Raw genomic sequence first — 25,210 nt, 5'->3', positions numbered from 1 at the left:
CATATGAACACTGCGGGGAGGATGGGCGGGGATGTGCGAATTTTACAGACTACCACTCAAGGAAACACAGTTACAGGTAAGCAACTTGTATTTCCTCTTCGTGGAGTCTGTGAAAGAAGCACATAATGGGTGATTAGCAAGCTACTAATCTTTGGAGGACAGGTCATGCGATGCAGGAAAACAGCACCGCTCGACCGAAGGCTGTGTCCTTCCTTGCTAGGGCATCCAACTTGTAGTGTGTGGTGAATGTTGATAGCGTCGACCAAGTCGCCGCCATGCAGATGTTGTCAATGGGAATGCCCTTTAGGAAGGTCTGCGAAGTGGATACGGCCCTTGTTGAGTGTTGTTAGTCATGGGAGAAAATCGGGTCATCTACAGGTGTAGTGGCCTGTGAGGTTTGAAGCTTTAGTGCTCGTGCAAAGCAGTTTATGAGGGAGGAGAAAGTTCTGAGCTCCTCAGGAGAATTAGAGTCCTCTTCACTGGCCACATCAAGGAGAGGGGCCTCAGGCAGGTCTTCTCCTGGATCCGAGCTATCGTCGGTACCGACTATGAGTGTATTGGGCAGTGGGGCGGTGGAGAGCCCTGCGGAAGAGGAGTCAGCACTTGTCCTGAAGGAACTGCCACTCAGTTGGGGGTGGTTGGTGGCTGTGCCAGGACCAAGGAAGGGGTGTGTAGTTCGGGTGCCATTAACGGGGCCGCTGAATGGTCATGTCTACCCTGCATAGAGGATACATCCCAGTAGCGCCAAAGAGATAGAGAGGGGTAGCCCGGGTGGTGATACGGGTAGTAAGGGCTATAGTATCCCTTAGATGAGTGGCCCTCTCCGTAATAGTAGTAGGGACACGGAGATCCCAAAGCATAGGAGGCCTTGCGCGCCCTTCTGTAGCTTTCTGACTGGCTATAGCTCTGCAATCAGCTCCTGGAGGGGAAGCTCCAGGAGCACGAGGACGAAGAGCTTCACCCCGAGCTGCGTGAGGTGCGATGCCTTCTGTGGGATTGTCGGTGCTGTGCTTGCGGGGATTAAGAACGGCCATGAGATGGAGGCCTGGGGTTCCTGGGTCTGGACCGCGTGGTCAGTTCACCGATCAGAGGTGGTGGTGGGGGGAGGATCTGGTTCTCCCCAGAGCAAAGGGGGCCCCCTTCCAAGGAGGGGGTAGGCGGAGTAGGCTGCTGATTGTCCCCAAAGGATGGGAGAGCAGTCGGGGCCATGAGCTGGTGCTCCGGTGGCGGAGACTCGGACCCCGCCAGTTTTGGCTGATTAAGGTGGAGCAATTGCTCTTCAGACTCTTGTCTCTGTGAAGCTGCTGGAGTTGTCACCATGGAGGAGGTGAGAATATCTTGGTTGTTAGACAAGATTGAAGCCTCCCTTTTTTGTTTTGCAGCCTTTTTTTCATTTTTAAAAAACTTTTACTTATTGAAAGATAGTGTGGTTATATGGAAAGCGGGGGAATATTGTGGAGGAGAAAGAAAAGTAGGAAATGAAGTAGAGCCAGGGAAGGGGGAACAAAAAAGGGGAAGAGAAAAAAAAGGAAAAAACTCACGAGGCACAGACCAAAAATACACCTTCACTGTGCGGAACCCCTCCTAATTAAAAAGGAAAAGGGAAAAGAAAAAGAAAAAGAAAAAAATTGGTTGGACTTCCATCTGTTCTTTGAAGATCTTTTGTAGATTTTTTTGACAGTAGTGTTCAGAACTGCTTCCCTGTTTTAATTCTTCTTTAACTACTATTTTTGTCCTTCAAGAAATGACTTCTTTTTTGTTGTTTAAAGTAACTTTTCACTAAATTCCAATGTGTATGTTTCTTTGGAATTGCTTCAATTGGCGACAGCCAATAGGTTAGTTCGTCCATGTTCATTATTTCCAGTGTTTTGTTTTGCCAATCTTCTCTTTGAGAAATTTCTTTCTGTCTCCAGTTCTTTGCATATACAATTCGGGCTGCAGTGGTTAAATAGTTGAAAATAATGTCCTTGTTTCTGTCTCCTTCAAAATCAAGCATTCCGAGCAGGAAGAACTCTAGTTACTTTTTTCTTTGTATTTTAAGAATACTTTATATATCGTTATGAATCACGCTCCAAAATTATTTGGCTTTTGGGCAAGACCACCAAGTATGAAAGAAGGATCCTGTTTGTTGTTCACATTTCCAACACTTGTCAGATACATTTTTATAAAATTTTGAAAGCTTTTGAGGTGTGATATACCATCTGTGGATCATTTTTACTAAGTTTTCTTTTAGGTTATAGGAATAGTACTGTATATTCCGGCATATAAGACAACTGGACGTATAAGACGACCCCCAACTTTTCCAGTTAAAATATAGAGTTTGGGATATACTCACGGTATAAGACTATCCCTCTTCCAACATACACCAAATAAAATTTTTAAAAGCATCAGATTTTATTTCAATATAGTAATTTTCCTATTGCTGTACCTCCTTCTCTGCCACTCAGAGCTCGCACATGCGCACCTGCACCACTTCACTGCAGTCTTCAGGAGCGAAATCTGAGAGGCAGAGGAGGAGGTACGGTAAAAGGATACAAAGACAGGCCAGACAGGTAAAAGAGTTGTGTTTTTCTGGGCCCAGAGCCACTCTATCTCTTTTTTCCATACCCCGGGCGCCCCGGGCGCCTGCAGCTTGCTCCACCTTTCTCTTACACCTACCCAGTGAGACGCCCCTTCACCTCACCATCGGGACCACATTAAGTCCACAAATCCTGATGAATGGATTTTCTTCTACCATACTTGTACAGTGTCGCCCTTAGTGCTTTCATACAGTCGCTACATATGGCAGGGACGTGGCCACTGCCATTTTTGAGCTCCCTCCACAATATGCAGCAACCACAGTTTTTCCAATCTGGATTGAAAGTTTTAGCACCCGTTCTATAAGACAACTCCCGGCGTATAAGACTACTCCCGCATATAAGACGACTCCCGTGTATAAGACGACCCCTGACTTTTGAGAAGATTTTCTTGGGTTAAAAAGTAGTCTTATACACCAGAATATACCGTATATTTAATTTTTTGGTTCTAGGTTTTCTCCCATTGATTTAGATGAATTTGGTGACCTATATTTTATGCCCATTTAATCATGAATTCTTTTACCTGCTCTGTTTCTGTAGCCCACTCTAATAATTTTTTTGTAATTTTTGTAATTATTTTGTTGTTTGTCTTCATGATGTTATCCCAGAAGCCATCTCTATCTCCAAAACTTAATTCTTTATTTGTTTTGTAGCAGTCTAAGAGTTGTCTGTAGTTTAACCATGATAAATTAGCAAAATTTTCTTTCACTTCTTTTTTTTCTTTCAGTTCAAATTTTCCTCTCACTTTCCTTAAAACGTCTCTATATGTAGGCCAGGACTCCCAGCCTAATTCTCTCCTATGGAATGCTTCAAGGGGTGACAGCCAGAGTGGATTGTTATATAATTTTTTATGTCTTTCCCAAATGTTAATTAGTCCCGCTCTTATGTAATGGTTACTTAAAAAAAATCTATCTTAATTTTATCATACCACAAATAGGCATGCCAACCCCGTCTCAAATCGGCGCCCTCTAGTGTCAATAGGTTCCTTTTTTTGAAGGTAGTCCAGTCTTTTATCCAGCTACATCCACAAGCTTCATAGTATGTTCTTAAGTCTAGAATGCCAAATCCGCCCCTTTTTTCCCATCAATTAATATAAGACGTTTTATTCTTGTTTTTTTTCCTTGCCATATAAATTTGGAAATATCCTTGTTCCATGATTTGAAAATACTCATATTCTTAATTATTGGCAAGGATTGGAATAAGAATAACATTTTAGATAGTATGTTCATTTTAATTACCAAGATTCGGCCTAGTAGGGATAGTTTAAGATTTTTTTCCAGTTGTCCAAATCTTTTTAAATTTCTTTTCATTTTTTTCGTAATTATTTTTCATAAGTTGGGAATTTTTGGCTGTCAATGTTATACCCAAATACTGTATTTTCTTTGATATTTGAAATTCAGTTAGGTTTAAGAGTTCATCCTTTTTCTTTTTCGATATGTTTTTTGTTAATAGCATCATCTTTTTCTTATTAATTTTTAGACCTGCTACTTTTCCGTATTGTTCAAATAATGCCTCTTAATTCAGGGCTGTCTCTTATACTATTCAATAAGATTTGTAATGCCATTATGAATAAAAGGGGTGACAGTGGACACCCCTGCCTAGTACTTTTGCATATTTTTATGCTTCTGGATTCTTGTAGGTTTATTATCATTTTGGCTTCTTGGGAATCGTATATTACATTTATAGCATTTGTAAATTGGTATACAAGGACTAATTCTTTAGTTAATAGTTTTAAGTAGTCCCATTTCAAATTGTCAAAAGCCTTTTCAGCGTCTAAACTTAAAAGGGCAAGTTCTTCTTGATTATGTCTTTCGTAATATTCTATTGTGTTTAGTATAATTCTTATATTATCTTTAATTTGTCTATTTGAAAGAAATCCTGATTGCTCTTCTTTTACCCATTCATTAAAAAAAGTCTTTAATCTTTCAACGAGAATACCAGCAAAGATTTTATAATCTACGTTTAATAGGGAAATGGGTCTGTAGTTCTTGACGTCCCGTGGGTCCTGTTTTTCTTTATGTATCATCGTGACGTGGGCCAATTTCCAAGATTCTGGAGGTTTATGGTGCTTTCAAAATCCCATTCATTGATTTTAAGACGTATGTCATCACTTCATCACTCATTACTTTGTAGTAGAAGGTCGCAAAGCCGTCGGGGCCCGGGGCCTTATTCCCATCCATTTTCTTAATAATTTTATTTATTTCTTCTTCAGTTACTTCCTTGTTTGAACTCAGTCTTTGTTGATCTGTTATCTTTTGTATATTTTGTTAATTCAGAAAAAAACATAATATCTTCTTTCTTTATTTGATCCTTGGCATATAATTTTTGGTAGAACATATAAAATTGTTTTATTATGTCTTGATTATTTGTGATTATTTCTGTTATAATTTGTGTCTGTTTTCTCTGTCGGATCTTCCTGGAAAGGCACCTTCCAGGTTTGTTTGCATGTTGGAAATCTCTTTGTTTAATAAATTTTAGTTGTTTGGCTAATTGTTCTGTTTCTAATTTCTCTCTTTGAATTTTCCAAGATTTTAATTCTTGTTTTATTTTGTTTTGGTTTTTTTGTCAGTTGCGTTTTGTTTTAACTTTCCTTCAAGTATGGATATCTGCTGGATCACTTTTTCTATTTTGTTTCTTTATTCCCGTTTTCTGTAAGCTTTGTTGAATGAAGTGATCTTGCATCACTGCTTTACTAGCATCCCAAACTGTTTGTAAGGATACATCTTGGGACAAATTCATCTGGAAGTATTCTCTTAATAACTCTTTATTTTTGTTTATGTCCTCTTCAGATTTCAGGAGGTTATCGTTTAACCTCCATCTGTAAGTTCTCTTTGTTTTGTTAATTATACATTCTATGGGGCAGTGATCTGATATTGTTCCAGGTTGGATCTTTATATTTGCAGTTTTTGTGAGTATTGTATTCGAAGCCCAGACCATGTCGATCCTAGACCAGGATTGATGTCGGTCCAAGAAGAAAGTATAGTCTATGTCTTTGGGATATGTTTTCCTCCAGAGATCATTTAGATTGAATTCTTGTTTTAAATTTAAGAGAGTTTGAGGTAGCTGGTTCGTTTTGTTGCCTAGTTTTTTTCTTTTTATTTGATTTGTCCATTTTTACATCCATTACCCCATTGAAATCGCCCACTGTAATTAAATTGTCAAAGTTTTGATTCTAAAGATTTTCCCTCAGTTCCTTGATAAATTTTGTTTTGGGCCATTTGGGGCATATATATTACAGAAGAGCAAATTTTGACCATTTTGTTTTATACTTATTCCAATCATTCTTCCTTCCTGATCTTTGAAGGCCAATTTAGGTTCCAATTCTGGATGACATATACGACCACCCCTCTTTTCTTCTCATTTGCGGAAGAGTAGAATTTCTTCCCTATATTTTTTTGGATTAGGTTTGAGACTTGTTTTTTTATTTATGTGGGTTTCCTGGAGCGCCACTAAATCATATTTTCCATTTTTTATCTTGTTAAACGCTTTTTCCCCGTTTATATGGGGAGTTCAAACTGTTGATATTATTACTCCGAAACTTTAGTTGCATCATTGAGTTTTATTTATGCGCTAGTAGGTCTAAGTCCGGTTCAGGAAGATTTGAAGTCGAAGTCGTCATCGTCAAAGTCGGGGAGAGGAATCTTGCTCTTTTAGAGTCTCTACTATTTGAGTAATCCGGTGATTTATTTCTTTCCAAATCATTAGTTTTTGTAGAAAATCTTAGCTTTTTCTTCTGATGTTACCCAAATTCTTTCATCTTTATAAGTGATCATCATTCCTTCTATTCTTTCCCACTAAAGCGGATTTGGTTTTTCTTTAGTTTGTCCACCAGAAACATATATTTCTTTCTTTTCATTAAGATGCTTGTTGGATGTTCTTTCAGAATGAGGATTTTTTTCCCTTTGTAGAACAGTGGGGTCTTGTTGTTTTATTTATTTATTATTTATTTATTTACGGCGCTTATATGCCGCCCTTCTCACCCCGAAGGGGACTCAGAGCGGCTTACAATATATATTTTCATACAATATTATATAATTAGCAAAGTACAATATCAGTATATATTACTATATTGCACTATACCATTATATTGTAATATTATTAGTAATATTACATGTAATTAAATATATAATTATTATTATAATATTGAATTATTATTATTAGTATTATACTGTATTACATTATAATATTATAAATATTATATGTATATACAATATACTATATTATATTATTAGTAAAGACAAGATGGCTGTGTCTTCTGGTGAGAAGTGGTGAGAGGCCTTTCCCTGGGTGGAAGGGATAGAAGCCAGACTGTTTTCATTTTATTTTAGCTGCTTTCACAGCAGATGCCGCGCCACACGCTCCCACCTCCGCATGAGAAGGTAGGTTGGGCCCCACGCGATTGGGATTGGCCATCACGGGGCGTGGGCCAGTTGGGGGCTCGGAGGCAGCTCTTTTTGCTGTCTTGGGAAGTGGGAGCAGAAGGGCCTGATCGTAGAGCAAGGCTTTAAGCTGCATCTTCCTATGTTTTCGTGCTTGGGGGGTAAAAGTTTGGCTTATTGGGCAAGAGCATACAGCGTGGCCCTCCCCCAGGCACACGAGGTAGACAGAATGGCCATTCCTGTCCGGATATTTTCCGCCACATTGGGAGCATTTTTTGAAAAAGGCCAACATTATAGGGCCCATAAAGGTCAAATGTAACAGGCCTGAGAGGGAGGTCAAACGGTCCATGAACAGCCAATGAGTCAGAGCAGGTAAGTCCAAATCGGGAAGAAAGAAGTGGTCAAGACGGTCCAGTCGATTTCCAAAATTAAGAGTTAGTGGTCGAATTAACAAGAGTGGCTAGTCAACACGAAGAGAGGTTTGTAGCTGCTGCTACTGCGGCGAAAGGAAGGAACTGGAGTGGCAGCCCCGTCTACTGGTTATATATGCTATCAGGGGAGAATGGACGGGGCTACCACCAAAAAGTATCTTCTAAGATTCTAGAGAGTTCCAAAATTGTCTGCGCAGAGGTGTAGAAGACCCATATGTGTGCATTTCACAGGGACCACACAGAGGAGGTGCATTTTACCTGGACAAAGTTCCTTTAAAATCCAGAGAAATTTGCTCCCAAACTACCTTGTAAATGTGTTCGGCATGCAAAACCAAATGGCCTTTTCCAATTTAAACCAGCATTCCCTTTCCCTTCTGCTCCTTAGGCCCAAATCTGTGGAAGAATTACCCACACATCTCCTATATACTTCTACTTCACCTCCCACCCAATGGTCTTTCTGGGTCTAGCTGCCTGCTTACCTTTGGGCTGAACAGAAGCTTCCTTTCCATCCACCAATCCTTTGGAGAGCAAGCTGGAATCCATCTTGGGCCTGGGAGCCCCCTGGCCAATGGGAGGGTGGGCAGTGCCATCCCCACCTACACCACCGGCTGCTAGCAAGGCCTTTCTGCTTAGGTCCAGCAATGCCTTTCCAAAAAAGGCTTCCTGTCAAGGAGTTGTGGGGAAAGAACAAAAGATAATTAACTCTGGTGGGTGTCTGGAAGGTCAACCTCCATCTGATAGCACTTATTTTGATGCATACCACTACAGTCCCAAGTTACCTGCTTCACCTTCCCCTTGAACTCAGGCTTCTGTTCCCACTTCCTCACATCTGCATTGCATTCCACTCCGGCTTACGAATAGCCATCCTCTATTTTATCAATGGATCTCCAGAGATCTTTATCATGCTTCAACTTCCAGCAATTCTGCATTTCCCCAACCTAGAGCTAAGCCATCACCCTTGCTACTTGTCATCTCTATGACTCTCCCATTTCCCCCTTCGTACTTTGGATGCACAGCTGCTGAAAGAACTGAAGAAAGAGTTCTACTGACTTGTGTGCAAGAGCATGGCTTCTAAGGCCACTAAGCTAGCTTTCTGTGGCTTCCCCAACACCCACACATGCTGGACTATAAAGACCATCCTCTCCACCCAAAATGAAAAACGGTTTAGCCTCAGAAAAAAACTCCAGAAGGCTGTACTAAGTTACCATACTTACTTGAAGGTATGCAGGGAACATGTCCTCCAGCTTGCTCTTCTTCCTGCCCCGCCGTTTCTTCTTCTCATCCCCCTCAACTACTCCCTGCTCAGTGATGGGCTCTGCAGGGACTTCAGTAGATTGGGTGGGTTGAGCCCCTGAAGAATTGAGATTATCAAGATAATATTAGTATATCTTAGTGTATTAAGAGTAAGACTGGGATCTGTTATCTGCATTTGGAAACTACAACTGGTGCAAAGAGTGTCGGCCGATTGACTAACAGGAGCTGATTACAGGGAGCATACAACCCCCATGCTAAACAGCACCAGCGGCTGCCTGTGCATTTCCGGGCCCAATTCAAAGTGTAGGTTATTACCTTAAAAGGCCTAAACAATTCGGGTTCAATCTATTTGCATGACCATGTTTCCCCCTATGAACCCGGTCTGGCCCTGAGATCTGCTGGAGAGGCTCTTCTCAGCATTCCCGCCACCATCACAAGCGCCCCTTGGCTCTGGAATGCCCTCCCTGAGGAGATCAGGCTGGCTCCCACATTTATGACTTTTAGGAAAGCATTAAAACCTTAGCTATGGAAGCAGGCCTTTGAGAACAATTAATGATGGAGGATTTGAATGTGGTTGACTGTTTTATTAAGAAGGGTCGGTTTTGTAATCCTTTTAATCTCAGTACATGTTTTAACTGTTAGATACTTTTGCCTATCAGCGACTTCCTTCTGAATTTTATTAATATGTTATGGTGTTTTATGTGTTTTAATTATTATGTGAGTTTAATGTTTGATTTGATTGTATATTTATTAGTATCTATATTGTGTTCTTTTGTAAGCCACTCCATGTCCTTTTGGAGACAGGGGGCAGGAAATAGTAGTAGTAGTAGTAGTAGTAGTAGCAGCAGTAGTAGTAATAATAATAATAAGAAGAAGAAGAAGAAGTCACACATTCTTTCAAGTTTAGGGAGGATGGGGAAATGGCAATACCCAAGATGACCAGGATCACTCTAGAGAAGGAATGGAAGCTCCACAGATACTGAGGGTGATGGTGCCTCATTTCCATTATATCCAATGACTGGAAAACCAATTAAGTCTTTCCCACTGTTACTTTTACCTCAGTTTTTGCTACCTCACTGCACTGGGTCTTTGAGTCAGAATTAGATATAGCAATTAAAGAGATGCAACATGTACTTCTGTTTAAATAATACAATATGCGAGATTCACAGTTGACCATGATGGAGAAACTACAATTCCTTGATGATGTTACGGTATGGAATAATCTAGAGCATATGAAAGCAATATACAGGTTATATGCCTGATCCTACACATCCTGCCAGAAATGTTTTCTGAAAAACAAGGTAGAATGCCCACATCTCAAGCTTACTAAGAGTGGTAAACCTCCTTTGAAATAAGCCCTACACCTTGTTCCACTCCAGCAATAGTTATTTCAAAATGAATGCTGATGTGGACTGGCCAATTGCAGGAGTGGGATCATTCCACAGCAGGCTCAATCTAGACAATAAAAGTGGCCCCTGGAAATTGTCCTAGAGGAAAAGTTGTAACCCATCCTATCCAGGAGAGACTTCAGGTCACATACCTTCATCTTGGTGCCCTTCTGCACCTGTCACTTCACGTGAAACTTCAGCCATGGCTGCTGAGCCCTTTTTCAAGCGTGTATGTGACTTCCGCTGCCGCACCATGAACCCCCCAATCCCTGTTCAAGAGAGGGAGGAGAGAGATAAGTCAGTAAGAGAGACAAAGAGGCCTCAAACTCTGTCAGGCCCAGGCCTTGGCAAAGAGCTCTCACCTGGCCGGTATGGCTTCCGCTTCCGCTTCTTGACCTCCTCAGCATCCTCCAACAGCCCCTTTCCCAAATCCGGGTCAGCAGCAGCTTCCCTTTCTGGGGTAGGGGGAGCTTCCAATTTGATCTCACACTCCATGTGCTCCACACTGACTGCAGGGGGGTGCCAATAATGAAAACAAACACTCTTTAAAAACAAACAGAACCAAGTAAGCATATTGCTGTGAGTAGATGACATTATTTTTCAATGTATTAGGCATTTTAAAAAGGGGAAATCTTTCATTTTCACTGGCATAAAACTTCACCAGTATAGTTCTCCTTAAGGCATCAAATCCCTTGTGGTCATCAATACTAAACAGCAACAACCTTGGTTTGTATTTGGATGAGAGTCAAACAAGGAATACTTGTGCAGTAGCCTATTTTTCACGGAAGGCAATGGAAAACCACCCCTGCATAATCATTGCTTAAGAAAACAGATAGGGTCCCCTTAAGTCAAGAAGCAACTTCAACATGTACATATAACTGACTTGTCAATGGTCCATCACACATACATCTGCAAACCTCAACTGTATTTTCAGGTATATGCACTGTCAAGTGAAGGAATACATTTGCAAACTTCCAATTATAACAGACTGATCTCTCTCCTGTAGAATACACCCCATCATAATTGTCAAGTCAATAAAAGCTGTCAACCTTTTGAAATAGGGGACATTAGAGAACTTGAGGCACATCACCCACCACAATAGAGATCACCATTTAGTTTCCAGATTCTGAGTAATACATACACATATCCTTTGTAGTGACAAGTTATTAATTCTTAATTATTTAAAGCAGGACACTGTACAGAAGTGTTTATTATAATGTGTTTAAATCTGTATTTGTGTTTTACATTGGTTGCCTGAGGCTGGAGCGGCCCAGCTGTGAGAGATATGTTGCCATGGAAACAAGGCAGAAGAGGAGGTGGGAGGAGCTTAGAGAGAAAAAGGTTTGAAAGTGACAGTTAATTTTCAGTCAGGAGGAAGAGACCCTGAGAGAGAGGAGCAGAGTCAGTTAAGGACTCTGAGAGAATAGCAGAGTCAGGGAAGAGACTCTGAGGAGTGAAGAAGTGTAGTGTTAGTTAGTGTTCGTGAATATTTCTTCAGCTAGGGAGCTGAAGGGTAAAACTTTGTTAGATTTCTTTGGTTAAAAAGAACTAACAGAGGCTTTGTACGATTGCCAGTCGGAAGACTGGAGTTATATTATTTGATCCAGTATAGATCAAATAGTGAGAATATTCACCGCAGGGAACACTGAATAATAGACACCTTCACCAGAGCAAGAGTTTAAAAGTTGTAACATCAAAAGCCTGAATTGTATCTCTACCAAGTCATATTGTAACCATCAAGTATATGCCAAGCATAACCTCTCCATATTGTAACCATCAAGTATATGCCAAGCTGAACATCTTTATATTGCAACCACAAGCTTGTTCAACAATAAACTTGTTTTCTTTGTTATTTTAAAAACTGCCTCATCTCCATTGATTTTATGTTCGGTGCATTCCACTCTACCAAAATTACCTCACAACATAAACAGAGACTAACAGAGACCTTAATACCAGCGTCTCTATACATTATGGTGGCAGTTTAATTAGCATTGTCGGAGGTTCTTTACAGTTTTTGGTGGTCCCATTTCGGTGGGATTACACTTCTTTACAATTTTGGTGGCATTCGGTAGGATTACACTTCTTTACAATTTTGGTGGCAGACGACGGGATTCGATTAACAACTGATCAAGTGCCTTAATATTAATTTAAGAATAAGTTGTGAGGTAAAAGTTGTTGGAATATGGCTACCAGGCGACAGAGAAAGCTTGCTGAGGAAACAGAGGGAGACCAAGAGGGAAGTTCGGGCTCTGAGGCAGAAACAGAGCCAGTGCCTATGTCAGAAATGGCTTATAAGTACAAACTAGAGATGAAACGATTGGAAATAGAGGCAAAAGAAAGACAAAGAGAGAGAGAATTGGAGATGAAAGAAAGACAAAGAGAGAGAGAATTGGAGATGGAGGAAAAACAAAGAGAGAGAGAACAGGAGTTAGAATTGAAGAGAATGGAGTTTGAGCTACAGAAGCAAAGATTGGCTTTGTCTCAAACATCCAGTGACATCTAGGAAGGGAGATCTGGAGTGGATACCCCAGATTTGACGAAGAAATTCCCTAAATTTACCAAGGAAGATGATCCAGAGAAATTTCTAATATCTTTTGAGAGATGTTGTAGAGATTTTGGGGTGGCTAAGGAAAAATGGATGACATACCTTAGGCCTCAGATTAGTGGAAAGCTCTTACAAATTTATGGACAAATGCCTGAAGAGTCTTATGGAGATTATGATCTTTTTAAGAAGCAAATTCAACAAGAGTTTCGTTTAACTCCGGAATACTATAGATTTAAGTTCAGGACCCTAAAGAGAGACAAAACCCAAAGTTTTGCTCAGGTGGCCTCTAAATTGTCTCAACTGTTCGATAGTTGGCTGAGGACGTCTGAGGTAGAAGATTTCCAACAGCTGAGAGAACTTTTAAAGCTGGAACAATTTTTCCACTTAGTGCCTTATGATATTCGCTGGGTGATTCAGGATCGCAAACCATCCACTATTGTAGAGGCAGCGATTATGGCAGATCAAATAACAACCCTAAAAGAAGGATTCAAAAGGGAAGATCTGCCAAGTGATAAAAGAACAAATAGGCAGCCATTTTATCAACAACAAACGCGCCCACAGCCAGAAAAGGGTTCCTACATAGAAAACACCATCTGGAGGAGACAGGGTGTAACAAGACAAACTGCTCCTGAGGTAAAAAGAAGGTGCTTCCAGTGTGGAGAATGGGACCATATAAAGTATCAATGTCCCCTGTTAAGAAAAGAGAAAACAACCCTCTTTGTGAATAAAGTAAAAGAAACACCAAAGGCAGAACCAGATACTGTGTCAAAGAAGAGTTCAGATTCAGAGCCTCAAGAGAAACAATGTTTGTTCATCTTGTCAGGCAGCCCTTCTAAAGATTACTTAGAAACCATTTCTATTAACAACAAAGACATGAAAGGACTTCGAGATACAGGCTCTGAAGTATGTATAGTGCATCCAGAAATAATACCTCAGGAATTTCAGCGGCCTACCTCTGAAATAAGATTAAAAGGTTTAGGACCTGCGATACCAACAGCAGTAGTGACTTTGCCAATAGAATATGGAGGATGGAAGGGTATGTGGGATTTTGCAGTCAGTCCTGACATGCCATACGGATGTTTAATTGAAAATGATTTGGCTAAGAAGATTGAAAGCTGGAGGATGACGTGTGAAGAGGAAGAATATAACAACGAAAGCCATGATCAAAAAGCCAGTGAAGAAAGTATAGAAACAATAGGTCTGGAAAGACAAGTGATAAACTCTGAGGAGAAAGAGGAATCCATTACCTTAAAAGATGTATTTCCTTCAGCTCCACGTAAAGAAATTACCTCAGCCGAACTTTTTGACAAAGATGATAAAATAAAATCAAAAGAGAAAGCTGAAGAAAAACAAACTCTGGATGTGACAGTAGAAGCTGATGCGAGTTCAGAATATCCAGGGGTCTTCTGTGAAACAAAGATCCAAACACCTGAAGGGCTAATTGAAGTTAAGATGACTTCTAGACATGATTCATCCACTATAAAAGTTCCAGATGATCATACAAAAGAAGTTCTAAAGAATGGAACTATAGCTGAAGATAAGAGTTTAAGTGAAACTTATCAAAGAGCTGGCATCAACAAAATGATAAATACAAGATTGTACCCTATGACAGATGATGGTGAAGAAGAGAGACATTTTGCTGAAAATAAAAACCAAGCTGATAGACTGACAAGAGAACTAATATATACAGACTATATAGGTGGTGATAAAAAGAAAAAGCTGCAATTTCTAGCTTTGAAAATTTGTCCAGATAGCAGTGATGAGCTTGCCATAAAGAAGGACAGTATTCGTGATCGTTCTTCCAAGGACAGTGAATTCTCTTCAGTGCCAAGAGAAGATGTTCGAGGAATTCCAGATTATTCACTACAACCTGATGCTTCATGGAAGCAAGCTGTTGTTCAAGCCTTGAAACTCGATGGAAGCAGAACTGTTCCTGATAATTGGAAGGTCAGATTAAAAGAGGAACCGCAGCAGCAAAAAAGAGAGCAGAAAAGACTTGCAGACGTCGTGTGAGAAAGAAAACAGTATCTCCAGGTCATCGAAAAGACATCCAAAGAAGACAAAAGAAGAAACCTAAAAAGAAGAAACGAAGAAGTGGAAGAAAGAAGCTGAAAGATCATCATAAAGAGACATTGCTGTGGACAGTTGGTCCAGTACAACCGAGGTTGTATTTAAACAATGGGACATTGGACACTAAGACCTCTCTGTCAACGATCAAATGTGGAAGTTTAACTATTGTGTGAGCTATTAACAAATTGGGATCATATGTATAGAGAAAAGTTGTGGTATGGTATATATAGATAAATGTCTTATAAATTGACCAAACTAGATAGAAGGTCAATTGTATGTGTTAATGGGATAGAAACACGTTTGGACAAGGATATTTGATGTTGATATGGAGAATTGAATAAATGCAAGAGGATTTAAAGATAAAGTTAATGAAAGGAAAAGTTGTGTGTCTTAGGTAAAGACAGAAATCCATTTTGAGAAAATGTTTTAAAGGTAGAACCAGTCTTCAAAAGGAAGATTTAGATCTAAGATAGCAGCCTCTAAGATAAAGAGTGCTGGGTTTTGGGGCTTCTATAGGTGATAAGAGCCCAGGGGACAGGCAAACTGTCAAGCTGGGAATTGGGAGTTGGAGGCTCCACAATTTCACTTCGGTGTATAGTATATTGAAGGATGTAACTATGTCTAGGTGGACATTTTGTCATGGACATGGAGGAGGACTCCAGGATAATTTTATTCAGGTAAGCTGTATAGATATAGGTTTAGTGTTAACCTGTTAGTTCCATTGGAAGGTGTTTCATCAATACTGATTCCATAAAAAAAGGATTTAGCTTTTAAAATCTAATATATGTATAAGGTAGTGTAATATTAAAGTGTGGTAGGTATATACGTTTTGCAATAGGCAATAAATATTTACAAATATATATATAAATATAGAAATGTTTAGATAGATTGTTTATATGAAAAACGTTAAAAATGTGAGACTTTGATACCACATCCATAGATGGTCTAGAATTTCATAAGGTTAAAAGGTTTGTATGTATGTGTAATTGAAATGTATTTAACCATAATATGTTTGCCTTCCAGAAATGTTGTGTATATATTTATTGTTGGATAATATGTGGAATTATTTTTGCCATTCTGGGATTGAGAATGGTCTAAAAATAATTTTTCTGGGGGGGAAGGTGTACAGAAGTGTTTATTATAATGTGTTTAAATCTGTATTTGTGTTTTACATTGGTTGCCTGAGGCTGGAGCGGCCCAGCTGTGAGAGATATGTTGCCATGGAAACAAGGCAGAAGAGGAGGTGGGAGGAGCTTAGAGAGAAAAAGGTTTGAAAGTGACAGTTAATTTTCAGTCAGGAGGAAGAGACCCTGAGAGAGAGGAGCAGAGTCAGTTAAGGACTCTGAGAGAATAGCAGAGTCAGGGAAGAGACTCTGAGGAGTGAAGAAGTGTAGTGTTAGTTAGTGTTCGTGAATATTTCTTCAGCTAGGGAGCTGAAGGGTAAAACTTTGTTAGATTTCTTTGGTTAAAAAGAACTAACAGAGGCTTTGTACGATTGCCAGTCGGAAGACTGGAGTTATATTATTTGATCCAGTATAGATCAAATAGTGAGAATATTCACCGCAGGGAACACTGAATAATAGACACCTTCACCAGAGCAAGAGTTTAAAAGTTGTAACATCAAAAGCCTGAATTGTATCTCTACCAAGTCATATTGTAACCATCAAGTATATGCCAAGCATAACCTCTCCATATTGTAACCATCAAGTATATGCCAAGCTGAACATCTTTATATTGCAACCACAAGCTTGTTCAACAATAAACTTGTTTTCTTTGTTATTTTAAAAACTGCCTCATCTCCATTGATTTTATGTTCGGTGCATTCCACTCTACCAAAATTACCTCACAACATAAACAGAGACTAACAGAGACTTTAATACCAGCGTCTCTATACATTATGGTGGCAGTTTAATTAGCATTGTCGGAGGTTCCTTACAGTTTTTGGTGGTCCCATTTCGGTGGGATTACACTTCTTTACAATTTTGGTGGCATTCGGTAGGATTACACTTCTTTACAGACACTAATATCCTACAATAAATGGACTACAAATATTCCATCACCACAACTTTTCTGTAACAGAAAAATTACAAGTCCTTGAAATAGATGTAAAAGAAATGTTGGGCACAGAGGAATCATGGCTTGGAAATAAGATAGTTTTGATCTATGAGATCAAATGCTGGGAAACACTTCTGTTTCAACATCTTGAAAAATTGCGTTTTCATTTCTGCAGGCTTGCCAAGTTGCTAGAATACAGCTAAATGGATCAGAATAGTAATGTATGAACATAACAGGACTGTTTAATACTTTCAAAGACTTAGTTGTTAAGTATGGGCACAAACCTTCAGCTTTCAGAATCTCATCTCCCTCTACATCGACATCCTTTTTTTCATCTGGGCCCATAAGGTCGATAGCATCCAGACCACCCTCACCATTAAGGTTGCCCAGTCGAGGTATAGTTGGTGGAGTCTTGCGTGGTCGGCGCTTGTGTAGTGGTGATAAGGATAAGTTACGCAACACTGCCATGCCTGTCTCTGTAAGCCAGACCCCTTCAAAGCGATAATACTGGGGCTCTGTGGGGAGAGAATAAAACTCTGTGTCTCCTTATGTGATTTTTTCATAGGTAAATGAGTTACATCCCCTTGTCCGTACAATTAATAAAGACATTCCAACAGTGACTATGTCAACATTTATTCCTCATGCAAACTCTTTCTCTGGATTGGGGACCACATTACCTCCAATACCAAGCAAGACAAGAAGATAGCAATAAGTGGGATATAAATCTTGGGGCATTTATATCCCGTTATCCTTCAGATATACTGAAATGTGTGACAGCTACAACCAGTTTAAGTCATCAATGTGATTCTAGCACCAGTTTATGTTATCAACTGTGGAACACCCTTCCCACAAACATTAGATCGGCTCCTTCATTAATGGTATTTCGGAAGAAAGTGAAAACCTGGTTATTTGAACAGGCGTTTGAATAGGCAGTGCAATGAATTATAATGAATTATAGGAAATCGGAACAACGGATGACGAGCTTGGATTATGATTTTAGTTATGAGACACTAATGAGTTGTTATTGATGTTTATTGATGTTAATTGCTTAGTGTATTACTGTGCTAATTGTTTTAAATGGTTTGTATGATGCTAGCACAGAATTTTTGCTGCTGTTTGTTGTTAACTGCTCTGAGTCGCCTAAGGGCTGAGAAGAGCGGTATACAAATAAAGTAAATAAATAAATAAATCAACATAATAAGCAGCAACAACCACTATCAAACAAGAGCACTCCAAACTTCGTGAGTAAAATGTATGTTTTGCACCAAAGTCCCAAGTTCAATCTAGTTCAACTCTTGGTGAACTCCTCTCTGAAATGCTGGAGAGCCAATACTACTGAATGCTTGAGAACATTGGATAGACAATTAACCTGGTTCAGTATATAAAGCAGTTTAACTATTCTCCTCAAGCAATCTGTATTTGGGACACTCTTGCAAAGAGGGGAAATAGGATCTAGTTTCATCCTTTCACGCCCCGAATCCAAGACATAGCAAGTGACCCCTAGATGGGATTCCCTAGCAGCAGCAGAAGCAAGCAAGACATACACTACATTCACAGGAAATCTTGGGCATCCTTGAATACCCAGCTGAAAAGGCATATGAACCACAGGTGAGAAAGGAACTTACCTGGCTCTTTGATCTTCATTGGAATAATTTCTGGAGGAGGAATTGGTACTTTTAAAGAAAAGGGAGGAAAAAAAGATAGGTTGTAAAATACTGCATCATAGTACCAGTGCATTTTATCACAAATACACACCCCATCTCTATGTAATAAGAGGCATGCTCCAAATTAGATTATTGGAAAGCATCCACAAGAATTGACCCAATCTAAATGTATAAATATGTGAGAGGAAGCCACAGGGAGGAGGGAGCAAGCTTGTTTTCTGCTTCCTTGGAGACTAGGACGCGGAACAATGGCTTCAAACTACAAGAGAGGAGATTCCATCTGAACATTAGGAAGAACTTCCTGACTGTGAGAGCCGTTCAGCAGTGGAACTCTCTGCCCCGGAGTGTGGTGGAGGCTCCTTCTTTGGAAGCTTTTAAGCAGAGGCTGGATGGCCATTTGTCAGGGGTGATTTGAATGCAATATTCCTGCTTCTTGGCAGGGGGTTGGACTGGATGGCCCATGAGGTCTCTTCCAACTCTTTGATTCTTTGATTCTATGATTCTATTATTCTAATCTTTCTTACGAGAATGAATGAAAAGTAATGCCTCCACCTTTGTTACTTGGGTTTGGATGGGAATATTTTAATAAATCGAACGCAGAAATAATCCTTAGAATGTGCTCTTTAACTATCACTATTCACTTTTCCCCATAATCACCAGACAATTGGATACATTTCTGCCAGCGATGAACAAGTTTTCTGAAGCTGTCAGACACTTTGTTTCCACAATGAGCATCTCACATTCTCTCAACCTATCCATCGTGCAAAGATCTTCCGACAGCCAAGCAAAGCAGTAATGTGACCCACACGTTCTTGTGAAATGCCAATTATGCTTGAAATTTCTCTCTGAATGATAACGACAATTGTCCTGAATCAATCTGTCAACCTTTTGCTTGTGAAACTCGGTGATTACTGTTACAGGATGTCTAACTCTTTGTCACACAAGTCAGATGTTCCCACCTCAACATCTTTAAACTTACTCACCCAACGACGCACAGTATTCACATCAGCCCAGTTACCATAAACAGCTTGCATTCTCTGATGGATCTCCTTTGGGGTGACACCTTCCACTCTCAAGAATTCAATGACTGCGCGTTGCTTAAGTTGCATTGACTGACCGTCTGTGCAGGGTCCCATACTTAGCACTTTAACAACACAACCGTTCAATGCTAAGGCTTCCCACCAAAATGGAACTATAGAGAAAAGTCTACTGAACAAGCCAGTACCTGCCGCATACCACTATTGCCATCTGTTGAGGAGTTACGAAGGTGGAGGCATTACTTTTCATTCAACCTTCGTATTATCCTACCTCATTGTCCCCTGCCATCAAAACACATAGACATGCCAACCCTAGCACCCTCAAAGTCATTGTACTAAGAACACTAAGATCAGTGGCACTAGGAAGAGGATCAAGTCCTGTCAAGTTCAACATTTTCTTTTCACAATAGCCAACCAGTTACACATTAACCCACAACTAAGACATGAGCACAACTGCATTCTCCTACACATATTCTTTATCATCTGGTATTAAGTGATTACATGCCTCTAATGCTGTATGTAATACATATTCGTATGCATCCCTCTGGTCCATCGTCATGATGAGTAACTTTTGAGAGCCTTGGTATCTCCCCTGAATCTTGTCTAATTTTCTTATAGCCAATCAAGTTGATAAACAGAACTAGCATGATCCAAATTGTCTATCATTTTTAACTACACTTCTCATTTCCGTTTTTTTGCTGCACTCCTCCCTTTGGCAACCTAAATGTACATTCATAAGCTTACCCTCACTGAAAACACTCTTACTGTAGCCCTTATGCAGTAGTGGTTCATCACTGCCTCTCATTTCAAATGCAAAGGGATCTTGTAGAGCCTTAGAAACTAAGAGAAATAACAAAATAGGTAGCATAAGCTTCCATAGACTAAATCTACCTCTTAAGATGTGGGTAGTCTATGAAAGCTTATGCTATCAACTTTGTCTTCTCAGTCTCTAAGGTGCTACAAGAGTATTTTTCATACAGATATTCCAGACTAGTACCACCATATATTTGAATTCAACAACAACAACAACATTATTCTTATACCCTGCCACCATCTCCCTGAAGGGACTCGGGGCAGCTTACACATGGGTCAAAATGTCCACAAGACATAAAAGCCAAACATTCAATCAAAGCAGAAACATAGTTAAAATAAAAGCATAGTAAGATATAACAACCAGATAAAAAAACAACAATTAAATAAAACATAAGATACTAAACAGAGGCATTGAAATTCAAAACAAAACTCAACAAAACCAATAAACAGTAATACAACGGACAAGACCATTACTTCTTTCAAAGAAACAAAGCAACAATAGCAATATTCTAGGTGATGGCTGTGAAATTTCCTAGCCTGTGTAGACAGATCTGTTTCATTTTCAATGCTAACCCTTCTTCAGGTTCCATCAGCAGTTCTGCTCTCATAAACACACAAATGCTAAGAGTCTGAAGAACAAATAATGGGATTGGGGAGAGTAAATTTTAAAGAGCAGAAATTCTTCTTAGGTTAGGATTGACTCCCAATTTGAGGGGTTTCAATGAAATTCCTCCCCTGCAACACTGAGAAACTGGTGATAATTCTTCTTTTGAAGTATATAATAAATAATAATAAAACTCTATTTCTAGACCGCCCTCTCTCCCTGAAGGGGATACAAAAAGGCAAGCATTCAATGTCTCAGGTGAGTACAAACGTATCAAAATAATGCACAATAAAAAAACAGTAATAACAGTGAGCTTGTGACAAAGAATTAAGCATTGTGATGAAAAATAAAGCAAAACAATCCAAAAAGACATAGCTAACTAAAACATAAGTCAACATTACAACAAATACCCTAAAAGCAATATAAAATATGGCATTGAGAACTTCACAGAGGCACTTTAGTACTTACCAACAGGCTTAACTACATAGGGCTGACATGATGTACAGTCAAATCCCTCATCAGCTGCCTGCTCTACTTCTTCTTCAGTGAACAGGTTGTCACATACAGCATGCATCCACCTGAGAAGTACACAATTAAGTGACACTCTGGTTTTTGAGATTTATAATTTTTTAAGGTAAAAGGGCAGTAGACCTAGCATCCAAGTCAGGTAGCGCATAAACTTTGAAGGAGGTATTTCAATCCTCTTGTTTGTTGCTGCAATCCCTCATCCATGCCAATAGCAGAGTAATTGGGATTAATAACCTGTGCAAAGAAGGCTAACAAAAACATAGGAAAATAGTTCCACAGCACTGTGCTATCTTGGTGGAACTTTTACCTTCTACATGTTTGAAGTGTAATATAGTTAGGCTGCTTCTCTAGAATCATCTTTAAAGGAAGCATTTTTCATTGCCTATTCTTGTGTCAATCAGACTACTATGATAAAATCACCATAAAGATTGAGTTTTTAAAACAGAAACAACAGCAGAGAGGTCTAGCTTACCGCTCACAGTGCTGGCACTGGATTAGTAGATCCTCTTCTACATACTTCACCTGGCAGATGGGGCAAGTAACAAGACTAGCACAAGGGGCACAGTGAGTGTAGTTGTTTTGCCATTCACAGTGGAAGCCAGGTGACACCGCTCCACACTGCACACAACACACACACCTGTTCAAAAGAAAATGACAATCGACTGATGCCAAGCTTGAAAATCTCATTTATAACTTCATTTTAGGCCAAGTGGTCTGGGATAGCCAATGAGGAATCATCCGCTCTTCAATCAGGGATTCAGGACTAGATACCTATACTCACAATACTTATGACTATTTGGCACAAGAATACAATTTACAGCCTCATCTTTGAGCATCTCCTTCTGTTGTTATATTGGTTGTATATGTTGATCTGAATGTATATTCTGTTTTCTTATATTCTGAACTATATTTGTTTGGTTTTAAAGTTTTTGTTTATTAACCCATGTATTAATGTATGGCATTGAATTGCTACCTATGTAAGGGGTGCCCTGAGTCCCCTTCGGGGTTGAGAAGGGCAGGATATAAATGCAGTAATAAATAAATAAATAAATAAATAAATAAAATATCTTGGTTCTTCTTCAAATAAACATTTACTTTTTTAAAAATCTATTTGAATAGGGGTGGAGGGCGTTTGCAACTTCTAGGCATTCCTCTGAGTTTTATACTCACCACCACTGCCCTCCTTGAATTCCAGTGGTGGCAAAAAATGCCAACACTTCTTCAAAAAATAGTTTCTTTAAAACAGATATGGCATACACAGAAATAGTACATGCATTGTTTTAAATAAAGATTTTAAGTGCTTCTGATTAAAAATCAGGTGCATGCTCTCCATGGATCTTCTTTTCGTATGAAAATAAAGCTTTTCCACTTCTTCACCAATAAAATATGGCAGTCAGTAAGTTTGGTGGCAGTGAGGAGAGCACAAAGAGCTTGTGGATTCCCTCCACTCTCACATTAAAAAGATCATTCTACATGAAAATAATAACTTACATTTCCAAAAATATTTATTTTATCATTGAAAAGGCAAAGTAAGATGTACACCTGAAATTGTCTTATAACATCTTTCATATAATCTGGGCACATGCAGCTGACATACTGCATGTTCTTATCTATGTAATTTTTTATAGCTCAATTATTATCAGGAGTTATTAAATATATGGTCCAGGTTTAAAGTTTTTTAAAAATGGCCAGACTTTTCATTTTAGAATTTGCGAATTGCTGCAGAAATATGACAGAAGTATTGGAAATTAAGTCAAGTTTTGACATATGAAGCACGATGAAGGGACAAGCTGGAAGAACTAGATTTCTCTTGATACCGAACTCCAATTTTGTTTGAATCATAACATTACAATCAACATCGTCATCTTTATTTATACCCATTTCCCTAAAACTAGAACTCAAAGTGGCTTACACATCATCACAAATACAACATACTTTAAATATACAAAGTATTAATTTTAAAATAGACTCAAGCTATTATCAACACAGAAAACAAGAACACAGCAATTTCTTAAAAGCTCTTCCTTCAAAAACCCTTGTTTTCAAAAGTGTTTGGCCGTAATCTTATTATTAGCCCGAACTAGAATATACCAACTGGCGCAATGTGAATTGCCTGTGTGCTGGTTCACCATTCAGCAACTGATTGGATGGTTGTATTCTAATTAGGGCTACACAAAAGAATGTCAGCCTTATACTATCATGAGAAGGTCAGCAAACAAAGTGCTGCTTTGTAAAGTCTTCTATGGAAAACATGGTTTCTCACCATTTACACTTCCAGCCACCCTTGGGCACGGTGTTGAGAGGCGGATCCAGGCAATAGGTATGGTAGCTGATGTCACAGTCATCACAGAGCAACAGGCGGGAAGGGTCGGATGCTTTACCACACACCTCACACACAATGCACTCCACACAACGCCAGCCTTTGAGCAGCATCACCTTGGTAATCTTTTAACAAGGAAAAAGAGACAAATATGCATCAAAGAAGCATAACAGGATGCAGTGGAAAGACCAGGGAGGGCTCTGCTTGGGAGACGGAGCAGGGAGGAGGGACATGGCGGACGGGGGGACTTTGAGGCTTTTAATCCAGCATTCTTGATCCTTTCTCCAATTTGTTGTAACCTTACAACTCCAGGGGTTAGTGGGCAATTCCCATCACCACTGCTACCATGCCCTGTGGTTAGAGTAATGGGAGCTGTAATCCAATTGGGAACTCAAGATCATGAATAATAGTATTTATTTATTTATATCCTGATTTTTTTTCTTTAAAAAATAGACACAAAGTGGCTTACACTCAAAGCAATACAATGCAATTTAAAACCTAAAATATATAGTAACATTAAATAGAATTAAATATTAGTGGGATTAAAAACAAAGTTAAAACCTTTAAATCATTTGTAGTTAAAACCACATCACCTCCTCACTTAATCTAAAAAAACGCTTCTGAATAAAAGGGTGTTAGCCTGCCTCTGGAAGAATAGCAGGGAAGGGACCATTCTGGCTTGCCTGGGAAAAAGGGAGTTCTAGAGTTGCTCTCTCTTTCCCATCGAACTTGCGATGGAGCTGGGACTGAGAAGGGCCTCTCCTGAGAAAATCAAGGCCTGGGCAAGTTCTTATAGAGAAATATGATCAACTAAACTGTCTGAGCATGCTCCATGCTCTCTGGAGTGACTGTGTCCTCCCACAGATCCCCCTGCATATGGACAGCCCTATTAAGCTAGCTCTCTGAGCAAAGCTGAAGGAATTGAAAAAATGACCCTGTCTTCCACAGACCTATTCCTTAATGAATTGGTTGCATTTCAAGTCAGGTTAGAGGGTTTAAATTTTATATGACCCAGTCAGATCCCAGGGACTCTTTATGCTTTCATAGGCCAAAACAAGGGACAATGTGATAATTGGATTTTGAGAAATGCGGCTTGTTGTGGAAACAAGGATTGGTGATAAAACTTCATTGGAACACCTTTTCCCCCACTCTCTTTCAGGACTGAATTTCCCTTCCAAGGGGGAGATTTCTCTCACTTCCTGTTGTCTCACCCCTGTTCTTAACTATGAGTCATTTTAAGTTGGATGTTTGTAACTTGGGGATTCCATGTGGAGGTCAGGGAATTGGATATTTTGGGCTATCACTCCCACGATTCCAACCAACATGGACAATGGCCACAGGACTTCTAGCCCAAAAGATCCAGTAGGAACCATCATGTCAATCCTCACAGGGCCAATTGTTGTTTTCTTTCCAGGTCTGTCCCCACCAGTATTCTTAGGTTTCCTATTTCTTCTGTCTGCACATGCTCTCTCTGTGAGTCCCAAACTCCTTGACAAACACAGCCGTTACCACTAGCCCTCCAGCTAGAACTGGAGGCTTCAAATTC

General features: G+C 39.6%; 1 protein-coding gene across 5 annotated transcripts in view; it reads right to left on the bottom strand.

Moving 5' to 3' along the window:
* The window catches only part of KMT2D (lysine methyltransferase 2D), a 132,736-nt gene that overhangs the window by 74,253 nt on the left and 33,273 nt on the right, over positions 1-25,210 (bottom strand). For all 5 annotated transcript variants that reach the window (XM_060763910.2, XM_060763911.2, XM_060763914.2 and 2 more), the window contains 9 exons: positions 23,608-23,789; positions 21,817-21,981; positions 21,285-21,394; positions 18,324-18,371; positions 16,983-17,213; positions 10,391-10,537; positions 10,181-10,297; positions 8,601-8,737; positions 7,866-8,049 (listed from right to left, as the gene is read on the bottom strand). In XM_060763910.2, coding sequence (XP_060619893.2) covers positions 7,866-8,049; positions 8,601-8,737; positions 10,181-10,297; positions 10,391-10,537; positions 16,983-17,213; positions 18,324-18,371; positions 21,285-21,394; positions 21,817-21,981; positions 23,608-23,789 — 1,321 coding nt within the window. The remainder of the gene's footprint in view (positions 1-7,865; positions 8,050-8,600; positions 8,738-10,180; positions 10,298-10,390; positions 10,538-16,982; positions 17,214-18,323; positions 18,372-21,284; positions 21,395-21,816; positions 21,982-23,607; positions 23,790-25,210) is intronic.

The sequence above is a fragment of the Anolis sagrei genome, chromosome 2 (genome assembly GCF_037176765.1).
Source record: "Anolis sagrei isolate rAnoSag1 chromosome 2, rAnoSag1.mat, whole genome shotgun sequence".
Taxonomy (NCBI): Eukaryota; Metazoa; Chordata; class Lepidosauria; order Squamata; family Dactyloidae; genus Anolis; species Anolis sagrei.
The sequence above is the reverse complement of the archived record's forward strand: the minus strand, read 5'-3'. Positions and strand labels throughout refer to the sequence as shown.